Here is an 11,531-nt window from a genome sequence, read left to right on the forward strand (position 1 = left end):
GCTTGATAGTCTCCCTATGGATGCTTTGCTGCTGTGCATTATATTATTCTTCACAGCATGCCTGCACTACTTTGCTGCATGTTTTGTCAATACAGGATGCCTCTATTTGTTCTCTTAATATGTTTGCCCCTAAACTGTCCGTTTTAATGATCATTTCTTATATTTCATATTTTGTGCTGTTTGTCCATCTCAGTATATTACAATCATAGTATATGAAATTATACACAAGAAAATTCAGCATTGCCGGTACAGAGTTAGATTTTGAAAAATGCAGGAATGCACCAACATATATTGTTATAAAATAAAATACCTCACTTTAGGGTACAATTTTTTTCCTAAAAAAAATCTACAGATTCATGGAAATTTCTCCTTCAATCAGCATCCAAATATATCAGAAAATAAGGTAACATGTGCTAATATGGAAGTTATTGATAAAACAATATCACCAGTGTAATATGCTAATGGAAAACGGTGCCAACGCACCCCATTTTCCTTGGCAAAGGTTTTTTTTTTTTTAATTTTATTTTATTTTATTTGAGAACATACTGTACAGAGGGGTTACAATTACATGGGCAGAAAAATGCATACATTTCTTACCAAGCATTGCAGCCTCCTCCTTTGTTTACCCTTCACCTCCCTTCCCAGCCTCCCTCCTCCCCCCCACCCAATCATACCCCCCCCTGCAAAGGTTTTACTCTTTGTCATAACCCTCATATGGGCTCCATTCCCTGGCAACCAATGGACTACTACTATTAGGCCACTCCAAGCAGCCTCTGGCTGTCCTGGCTACGGTTCCCCCTTCCCATTCTCCATTATAACAGGGCCCAAGAGCAAGCCACCCAGCGGCCATGTCCCAAAGTTCAAGCCAGAGGACAGGAGCCTACTGATCTAGGCAGTGGCTGCCAGGCCTTTCTAGAGTCAATACTGCAAGTTCAACATTCGCGTCAGTCTGGAGAAGACAGGGTAGGAGGGCTCAGGACGCAGGCCTGCAAGTTCTTGGTGGTGCTGGACATAGGGCAGCGGCAGCCCCATCTGCTCTGCCGTGGGGTTCTCCAGGGGACCAGCTTCCACTTGGGCAGGCGTCATGTTGTCTTCAAAACCTTGCTGATCCTCTGAAATGTCCATCTTGGGGCCTGCCAGGGGTGACATGGCCTCAGTAGCAGGGCTGTGGGCCGCTGCCAGTGTCTTGTCCTGGCCCTCTACGTCTTTCCCTGCAAGATGCAACAGGAGCTCCTGCAGCTCTTGCTTCTTCTGCCTCTTGTCCTGGGACAGCTGGTTGACACTCTCATCTTTTTCCCGATAGAGCTCATCCAGGACTTCCAGCTGTTCCTTGTAGAAGACTATGGAGTCTTCCATGGCGCTGACCTGTTCCGACAGCTGGCTGCACTGACGTTGGAGGTCATCCACTTGATGCTGGTGGTCCAGCTTGTCAGGCACAGGCAGGTTGTAGGTGAAGCAGATCTTCAGCTTCTTCTCCGGCACCCGTGTGTCCTGCTTTATCTTCCCAGATGTGCCGTGGTTCCAGATCTTGGGGAGGAGGCCCTGACGCTTCAGCTTTTTCTGGCAGTGGGCTGTCAGGTGGTGCAGGCACTTGCAGCGGGCCTGTTGCTCCCGCAGCTGCTGGCTGAGCTTTAGCTTCTTTGATTCAGCCACTGAGGGGGCTACACGGTAAAAATCCCACATGGTTTGTGGGTTGTCGACGTCCGCTGGGACAGTCACAGCAGCGGGAGTGGCCTCCTCACCCTCCTCTTCTTTGGTCACGGCTTCCCCTTCCCGAGGGAAGGCCAGGCAGCTCAGCTGGGCCCGCAGCTGCTTGTTTTCCTGTCGAGTGGCTTCCAGGCAACTCAGGGTGGCCTGTAACTTTTGGGGTACGGTCTGGATCGTCAGCTGATTCTGCACCTGCTCCTGCTGCAGCTGCTGCAGCAGTTGGGTCTGCCTCTGCAGGCGCTGCTGCAGGGCCTCCTTCTCCGTGCTCAGCTGCTGATTGGCAGCCAGGTGCTGCTCACAGGTGGCTCTAAGCTCCTGCAGCTGGGCCAGGTACCGCTCATGCAGCTCCTGCAGATCCAGAGCCACTTGGTCCTTGAACTCAGCCATTGCTTTCCACTCTTCCATCTTCTCCTCTCGCTGCTGCAGCTTCTCCTGCATGTTTCTTCCCCTGTTGCTCCGAGTGCAGGAGGCTGGCAAGCTCCTCCTTCTCAGCGCTCAGCCTGTGGCAGGTCTCCTGCAGCTGGGCCAGCTGAGCTGGCAGTTCTCGGTTGTGTGCCACCAGTGAGCATTGCATGGTCTCGTGCTCCTTCTCCATTGTCTCCAGCATCTTGAGCCGATGCTGGTCATCCTCCTCCCATACCTCAGCGTTCTTCTCCAGTAGCCACAGCTGCTGCTGTTGCTCCAGGTTCTGAAGATCGACGCTCTGGGTTTCTTTAACCGCGGTCTGAAGTTGTTCTTCCAGGTTCTTGAGCTCCTTCTGCAGAGGCAGGGCCTGGGCCTCAGCCTGAGATGGTCCCGCAGGAGGCTGGGCGTGTGGCAGCTCGGTCAGCTGCTCTCTCAGTGCCACCAGATCACTCTCTAGCTCCAACACTTGCCTCGCCCCTCACTCTTTCTCCTCTGCTCTCAGTTGTTTCACTTGTCCCAGGAGCTGCTGGACCTTCTCATTCCACTGGGAGCTCTTCACCTTCAAGTCCTCCTCCAAGGTGTGTCTCTCCAACTTGAATTCTGTCAACAGTTCTTTCATGTCATTCAACTCTTGCATCTTGACCTTCATATCAGCCTTGTGTGTCAGGAGCACATCCAGCCTCTCCTGCAGCTTCACGTTCTCTTCCTCCAGGTCTTCGTAACTTCTGGCCTTTTCCTGGAGCTGCAGCTGCATGCAGTTCAGGGTGTTCGTGAGCTCTATGTTGTTGTCCTTAGTCTCCTCCTGTGAGGTGGAGACTGCACAGAGTTTCATCTCCAGCTCAATTGCATGCTTCTTGGCAGCCTCCAGGTAGCTGGTGACCTGCTCCAGTTCCAGTGCTCTTTCTTCGGCTGCCTGCTGCATGTGGGCCAGGGCAGATTGTAAATCGTGTTCTTCGGAAGCTAACATCTGAAGAGATAGTTTGTGGATTTCCAGCTCTGTTTTCAGTGCTTCCTGCACTCAGGCCATCTCCTCCTTCTCTTTCCCCGATTGACCCTGTAGGGCTTTCTTCTCCTGCTTCAGGTGTTGCACCTCACTGCAGAGCTGCTGGTTCTGTGTTCGGCTGGCATGCAGGGCCAGCAGCAGGCATTGGTAGTGCTTTTCAAAGTCTTCCATGCTGTGGGGGCCTGTGATGCTGTTGACGCTGGTAGCTCTGCTTGTGCCCAAAGGTGGGGGAGGCTCAGGGTCGTTGTGATCTTTGACCACACCCTCAATTGAAATGCAGTCCCCAGTGGTGTTTACCTTGGGGTTCCTTCCAGCTTTCGTTTTGTCCTTCTCCTTAGATTCTGCAGGTCCACCAGGACAATTAGTCTGCTGGTATTCATGCAGTAGCTTCTTGTCGGTAGCTCTTGGGTTTCTACTTGTTTTCTTAGACATCTCAGCACTGGGATGTGGAAGGTGGGGCTGCCACATTCCCAGGCTCTCTGAGATCACCTCTCTTTTGACCTTCACCAGGTCGCTGGCTCGATTCGCTTGAATCTCGTGGATTCGCCTGAATCTCGTGGATTCGCCTGCTCACCGCTCTGCACCTCTACCTCCCTCAACTGCTTGGAGCGGTGTGAGTCAACAGAGCGAATACCGTGGTTACTAGGTGGCTGATCGCGTGGGCATGGCCTCAGTTCTTGCATCCCATTGGCCAGAGAGACACACAGGAAGCCTAGGGGCATGGTCAGAGTGTTGGGGGCCAGGCAGAGTGGGTAGAGTCAAGAGGAGAGCTGCACCTGCATGTCCTCCAACATCCAACCCTGTCATTTGGTTGGAGGTGCGGGGAGACCAGCTCTAGCTGGATAGCTGAAGAGTTTCCCAGGTCCCCTTCCTGGCTTCCATCACACAATTCTGGTTGCCACTTCATACCAGGCTTCCAACTGGCCTTCAGGAAGTAGGACCAAGAAATACAGCTCTCTGCCGATATTTCACATCTTCAGGTCTTCACTCCAGGCAGAATGAACTCTCTTGTTCTGATCACATTTACTGACACTTGTCTTCTGATCAAGGAGCCGCTGAGGTTCCTAATGGCTTAGATCTGTTGTTCTTCAGTCCCTCTGGGACCGGAGCAAGAGCACCAAGGGCCAAGGGCTTCCCTGCATGAATATTGGCCTTGCTGCCTCCCGCACACCTAGACCAGGCAGAGCAAAGATTTCCTAGACTGAAGGGAATTTGAGGCAGTGCAAATCCATCTCCTTTAGACATATCCCTGAATCTGACCACAGTACATGCTGCACACACTTTGGCTGATGATCTCAGAGGATTCAGAAACACAATCAAGGGAGGAATGCTGCTCCAGAACAAAGTCAGTCTGTTAGCCGAGAAGTCAAGTAACCAGCCACACCCAAATGATGCCCAGTATGTGTAGAGTCCAGGTTCTGGGAGAGCCCTGTACCACTCCAGAACCTCTGGAGTGCTATTGGTTGTCCTCTAGTGATGCATGAACTCATGTTGTGTGGCCAGATTTTCCTACCAGTGAACATTTTGTGCTTGTTGTGGTGGTACACCCCTGTAATTCTAGCGGGAGAGTCACAGGTTCAAAACAAGCCTGAGCTACATGGGAACCTCAAGGCTAGGCTGGGCAGCAGACCCTCAGACTGGGGATGTACCTGGGAATTGTCTCGGGAACATTCTTGTCCTCTGTCTTTGCTAATCTCTCAGGCTTCTACCTTGTAATGTCACTGTGGTATTGGTGTTGGTTTAGTAAGGACAGCACTTGGGATACAGTGTTTGCTAATGATGGTTTGTCAACTCTCGCTGCATTTAATCTGTATTATGCACATCATTGAAGACAATTAATTGCCATGAAATGCCTAGGGAAGCTCTACAGACCTGTCTTATGGTTTCTGTAACTCTTAAGATGTTTTTCATCCACAAGGCATGTACGCTTGCTAAGTAGGGTGACAGATTTACATGGAAATTTGGGGCACATATGAAGGAATGACAAAAAAAATCTCAAAGCTCTCTGAAAATTTTGTTCCACCAAAGAACCTTCTTCATTTCAGAAAGCCATAGATTCGGCATGGAAATTCCAATACTCACATGCTGAGACAGGAGCACCTTAAGTTCAAATCCAGCCTGGGTGCCTAGCAAGATTCTGTTTCAGAGGGGCAGGGGATGGGGGAGAAGAAACCCCACTACATGGTTATGCAATGCCTAATTGACAGAAGAGATTAGGAAGTATTGGCTTGCTTTAGTCTCCATTTTTTATAAACTAGACAGAACAAAAATAAAATGGCAATCAGATAGAGAATGTAGAAGATCTCTCACGCACACAGCTGCTAGAATATGGAGGCGTCAGTATAGCAGGAAAATGATCAGGATTCAAAGCCATCCTAGGTCTGAAAGTCCATGAGAGCCTTGTCTGCAATTAACCACCAAAAATATGGAAGTGGCACTGTGACTCAAGTGGTAGAGAACTTTGTCCTGGCCCTGATTCAAGCCTCAGTACTGGCATGTGCATATGCATATGCACGCACGCACACACACACGCACACACACACAGGTGCATGCATGTACGCACATTCTTCTGAATGGGCAAGCTCATTCCACCAGGAGATGGGATGTGAGGATGGAGTTAGCCCTGGGATGGAGGAAAAGAAAGGAGAACACACTTGACACTGTAAATTTTACCTGTGCAGCCCAAACCTGCTGCACAGCCTGCATGGCCCCTTAGCACTCTTCTGCCAGCAGGCCACGGGCCCATCAGCTCTGCCCAGAGAACCCAGTGATGCTGACTTGATAACTACTTCTTGGCATCAACCACAGAACCAACACCGCTTGAGATTAGCCAAACCCCTTGCAGGGACATACCTGTGGCTTTCAGTCCACACTCCCTGGAGATTTTCACATTTGCCCAAAAGGCATCTGGCAGCTCTTCTGGTTGCAAACACTCCCCATGGATTGATTTCGGGTTTTGCTGCCATCTCCGTCTTCAGGCCTTGGAGTCAAAGAAGGCGCCAGGGTGTGGTACCCCCGCGGCGGGTCTTCTGTTGTGCTCTTCCAAAATCTTTCGTGATTACAGGCACACCACGGGATGTTCTAGGTATCTTTCCAAAAGAAAAGATGTTTTTTTCATTCTTTATATTTTATTTTAGAATATTTAATTAGTTCTGTAGAGAGTAATCTTTTCTCAACTGGTAAGTCTTTCTGCAGAACCATTTCCTTGGTTTCTAAAACAATGCACACAAAGAACAGCTCCTTACAGTTCATGCCAACCAGCAAAGCAGAGATTCTGATTGTATTTATTTGATTTTGCAGACCTTTGGGAAGTATTCAAAAGTAGTGATAATTGCTTTCTGATGATTTCAGCATATATAAAAATATAGAACTATATATTATAAATATGATGTTAAAAATTAGAGATATGGAGGGACTGGGAGAGAGTGAGGGAAGGGAAGACACTGTAGGAAAGTTAATGTCCTCATTACCTGACTCATGTAATTGTAATCCCTCTGTACATCAACTTTAAAATAGCAATAAAGTAAATTTTTAAAAAATAGGAACATGAATGTGACCAGGTGTGAGGAAACACACCTATAATCCCAGTTACTCATCAAGCAGAGACAAGGAGTTGGAAGAAGGTTGGAGGCCAGCCTAAACAAAAGTGAGAGATGAGATGCTGGTTGGGATAAAACAACAACAACAACATCTAAAAGCAAAAGAACTGGTGGAGTGTCTCAAGAGATAGCATACTTAAGGGAGAGGCCCTGAGTTCAATCCCAGGGCTGGGAAGGTGGCTCAGTGGTACAGCGCTTGCCTTGCATGCCTGAGGCCCTGGGTTCAATTCCTCAGCATCACATAAGCAAAAAGAAAAAAGTCGGAAGTGGCGCTGTGGCTCAAGTGGTAGAGCACTAGCCTTGAGCTGAAGAGCTGAGGGACAGTGCTCAGGCCCAGAGTTCAGGTCCCACGGCCGGAACCCCCCCCCCAAAAAAAACCCCAAAACCAACCAACAACCACATTTATTTTTAAGAGAGAGGAATCTTTCTAGTGTGAGTATCTGGAGAAAGTTGTAGTGATTTCTGGGAGTAGGTTTTCTGACGGGAGGGGCATTCTTTATTTTTTTATTGTGAAAATACTGTACAGAGGGGTTACAATTACATGGGCAAGATAATGAGTACATTTCTTATCAAGCATTTTTGCCTCCTCCTTTGTTTCCCCTTCCCATCCCTTTCCATTCTCCCCCTGCCCCTCCACCCAATTCTCACCCCCATCAAAGTTGTAAAGTTCATTTTTCCACATAATGTCTTGTACATCTCATTGTTGCAATGGGTCCACCTGTATCCCTATTTAAACGATTTGTTTTTTCCCTTCCCCTCCACAAATTATACCAACATCAAATACAGTGAAAGCAGGGGTTATACCATGGGGGAAGGACATACAAAGCAACAAAGAAATAATCTTATAAATGTGTTAGAAACAATCACCTGAAAGAAAAAAACATTTGAATACATATCTTAGGGTTCATTTCCCTAACATCACCTTATCTGACCTTTTCTACTTGACTCAGACATATACTAGATATTGCAAATAAGGGAAACCATGGGATCTATGTTTCTTTGGGCCTGGCTTACTTCACTTAATATAATTTTTTCCAAGTCTTTCCATTTCCTAACAAATGGGGCAATGTCATTCTTTCTGATGGAGGCATAGAATTCTATTGTGTATATATACCACATTTTCTTGATCCATTCATCTACTGTGGGGGGATCTGGGTTGGTTCCATATCTTAGCTATGGTAAATAATGCTGCAATAAACATAGTTGTGGTGGTAGCTTTAGTGTGGTCTTGTTTGTGATCATTTGGGTAAATGCCCAAAAGTGGGATTGCTGGGTCATAGGGGAGCTCTCTGTGGAATCTTTTGAGGAACCTCCATACTGCTTTTCAAAGTGGTTGAACAAGTTTACACTCCCACCAACAATGCAGTAAAGTTCCCTTCTGGCCACATCCCCTCCAGCATCTGTTGTTATTAGAGTTCTTGATTATAGCCATTCTAACTGTAGTGAGGTGGTATCTCAATGTTGTTTTGATTTGCATTTCTTTTATGGCTAGGGAGGTTGAGCATTTCTTCATGTGTCTATTGGCCATCCTTCTTTCCTCTTCAGAGAAGTTTCTCCTTAAGTCTTTAGCCCACTTATTTATTGGGCAGTTGTTTCTTTGAAGATTTGTTGTTGGGGATTTAATTTTTTGAGTTCCAGGTATATTTTAGATATGAGACCCTTGTCTGTTGTAAGGCTAGTGAAGATCTTCTCCCAATCCGTGGGCTTTCTATTGATCTTGCTAGCTATATCCTTTGCCATGCCGAAGCTCTGCAATTTCATGCAATCCCATTTGTCCAACCTTTCTTTGGGGAGGGGCATTCTTGAAGGAGGGAAGGAGTGGAGAAAAGAAACCATTTGAACTTCTTTCACTATGTAGAATTCCAGACTGTGAAGAATCTAATGTTGTAAAATGAAAGATCTGACACAATACATTGATGATGTTATCTTTGCTTAGTTCTTATATTTATTTATTTATTTACTTATTTTTGGGTCCGGTCGTGGGGCCTGAACTTAGGGCCTGGGCGCTGTCCCTCAGCTCTTCAGCTCAAGGCTAGCGTTCTACCACTTGAGCCACAGCGCCGCTTCTGGCTTTTTTTCTTTTTGCTTATGTGATACTGGGGAATCGAACCGAGGGCCTCAGGCATGCAAGACAAGCGCTTTACCACTGAGCCACCTTCCCAGCCCCTGCTTAGTTCTTATAATCATAACTCCCATAAATGAATAAATCAGTAAATAATAAGGAGGCATATCTGCCTGCTACACTACTTTGGGCAACAGAGAGCTCACTGTGTGACCTCTTTTTGAACATCTGCCTTCCAGAAAAGGGAACTACTTTTTCTAACAGCTGAGTTTTTACATGAGAAGTGCAACATGGAAAGCATGCTTTCTAACTGAGTCTTCTTTCGTCATTGCACAAACATTTCTCGAGCTCAGGTTCCACGCAGGGTGTTCAAAATAGGGGGAAAGCAAAAAGAATGGCTCAGGACGATGAAGGCTCTGTCTCCTTCATTGCTAGGATTACAGGCATGAGCCACCTCACCCAGTCACTTTTTGGAATTTTGTAAAGCATTCTTCTTAAAGGAAAAAGGCAGCATGAAGGCCACGCTTAGTTTTTTTGTGTTTTAAGCTCATATAATGTTGCCTGTCTTTCCATCTCAATACATAGAAAAGTCCCTCATCATTTTATAGAGCCACAGAGTATCCTATTCTATTGAATTGTGCTCTGTAAGGAATGTCTAAATTGCTTCCATCTTCTGGGTGTGGTGCATTTAGCTGTAATGAATAATTGTGTGTTTCTATCATTTTTTGTTTCTGTGTATAACTTCCCTGCAGTGGGCTGGATGAGGAGAGCAGTTAACTTAATGTACAAATGTCATGGGGTTCCTGCCAGAGGCTTGCATTTCTTTGGCTTTTTTTTTTTTTTTTTGGTCTGGTTGTGGGGCCTGAACTCTGGGCCTGGGCGCTGTCCCTCAGCTCTTCAGCTAAAGGCTAGCACTCTAGCACTTGAGCCACAGCGCCACTTCCGGCTTTTTTCTTTTTGCTTATGTGGTGCTGAGAAATTGAGCCCAGGGCCTCAGGCATGCAAGGCAAGCGCTCTACCGCTGAGCCACCTTTGTTATTAGTCATATCACATGATCCTGTTGCCCTCTTACAGAGGACTGTGCACTGGCCCAGTCTAGATGAATACTGATTAGAGAACCTTTGGCCCCAATGTCACTGAAAAAAATTTGTGCTTAGTTGCTCACGTAATAGTGCTGATCACCAGAAGGAGCATGGGTCAGAGAGATTAGAGTCCTACATAATATTCTGTGGCTGCTACGCTATTTGTTGGATGTGTGAGCCACATTCCCACAACATTAGGGAGAGTTCCCCCCACCTCCCAAGACATCTTTCTGCCACTGCTTTCCAAAGTCTGGCTCTTCATTCCCTCCACTCCCCCAACACAGCAACCTCCTCTGGGCAGCAGCGTTTTCCACAATTGCATGCCCAAGAGCTCATGTTGAGACTCTGTTATTGATGGATGGAACCAAGAAACCTTAGCACCGAGCAAATGAGAGTTCTCTTTTTTGTTGTGTGAAGGAAGAGGTACTGGATTTTGAACTCAGGGCCTCACACTTGCTAGGTGGGTACTCTACCAATTGAGCCACATCCCCAGTCCTTTTTTGTTTTAGTTATAGTTGTTTTTACCCTCAGCCAGCCTTACTTCAATCCTTGTAGCTATGCTTTCTGAGTAGCTGGGACCACAGGCACACACCACTGCACCTAGCTTCAAATGGGTTCTTACTTTTTGTGGGGCTGATCTCAAAATGTGATCCTCTCAATCTCTATGTCTTGAGTAGCAGATGATCCGCAAGATCAAAACAAAATGAACAAACATTAGCTTTATGCAAAACTACACCACAATGATTTCATCTTTCCATTTGGGGAAGGAGCTGAGGAAAATGGCAGGTGTCTGTGCTGCTTCAGAGATTTGTATTTGGGGAATATTGTGTTACATTTTCTCATATCTCAGCTCAACATTTTCTCCAGGTAACAGCTCCAATCTGAACTTTTCCAGTAATATTTTATATTAGCATTTCTCCCATCTCCAAGTTTTTTCTACCTTTTGTCCTCTGTCACCTTAGCGTTCTTTCTTCTCCACTTATTTAGATTTCCATGTCTAGTATTTACCAAGATCAATTTTTTATTCCTTAATGCAGTTTTCTAGTGCACAATTATCTTTGTCTCTTCCCAGCGTGCTATAGTTACTAAAAACTAAATTATGGCTGTCTTATTAGGTCCATATTCAGAACCAAGTAGTAAATTCTCCTAGGTCATGGCCTATATTTAAAGCTCACATCGTATCACGCACAACTAGCAGATACATGTTTGTTAATTGATTCATCAAACATATTACATGTCTACGATGTACCCTGCCATGTGCCAGATACTAGGCTTATAAGACTGAGCATGATACAACCCTTTCCCAGGAGGACATCAGAGTCTAATTTGAGTCTTAAATCTACAGGCAGATAATTGAAATAAGACAAGTGTCACATTCTGGGAATAGCTGATTAACTCAGCCAATCACCCATTATTGATTAGCAAACTGCATTCTCTATTTCATTTTTCACAAGTCCCCATGATTTGTAAAACAGATGTAAAGTAGATATCACAAGGCTCCCCTGGTATTTGGGGCTCCTGAGATATCACTGCCCCAGTGCCAGAAAGAACCACTCCTTGCAGTGGCTTCCATCAAGAGGGAAAGAAGCCAAGTTCATAAGAGACTGGAACACTTCAGGAGGAGTTGTCAGAAGTCCAAGAGAAATAAACACAAGACCATATAAGTAGATAAC

At 46.3% G+C, this 11,531-nt stretch overlaps 1 protein-coding gene across 1 annotated transcript; it reads right to left on the reverse strand.

Annotated features, from left to right (window-relative positions):
• Positions 1-918: 918 nt before the first annotated feature.
• On the reverse strand, positions 919-3,547 carry LOC122113007 (golgin subfamily A member 2-like). Its single transcript, XM_042685899.1, has 4 exons — positions 3,137-3,547; positions 2,595-3,079; positions 2,105-2,543; positions 919-2,055 (listed from the first exon to the last, which is right to left on the reverse strand). The coding sequence occupies exons 1-4, from the start codon at positions 3,545-3,547 to the stop codon at positions 919-921; spliced, it is 2,472 nt and encodes an 823-aa protein (XP_042541833.1).
• Between the last annotated feature and the right edge of the window lie 7,984 nt (positions 3,548-11,531).

The sequence above is a fragment of the Dipodomys spectabilis genome, unplaced genomic scaffold (genome assembly GCF_019054845.1).
Source record: "Dipodomys spectabilis isolate Male_0828 unplaced genomic scaffold, ASM1905484v1 ptg000096l, whole genome shotgun sequence".
Taxonomy (NCBI): Eukaryota; Metazoa; Chordata; class Mammalia; order Rodentia; family Heteromyidae; genus Dipodomys; species Dipodomys spectabilis.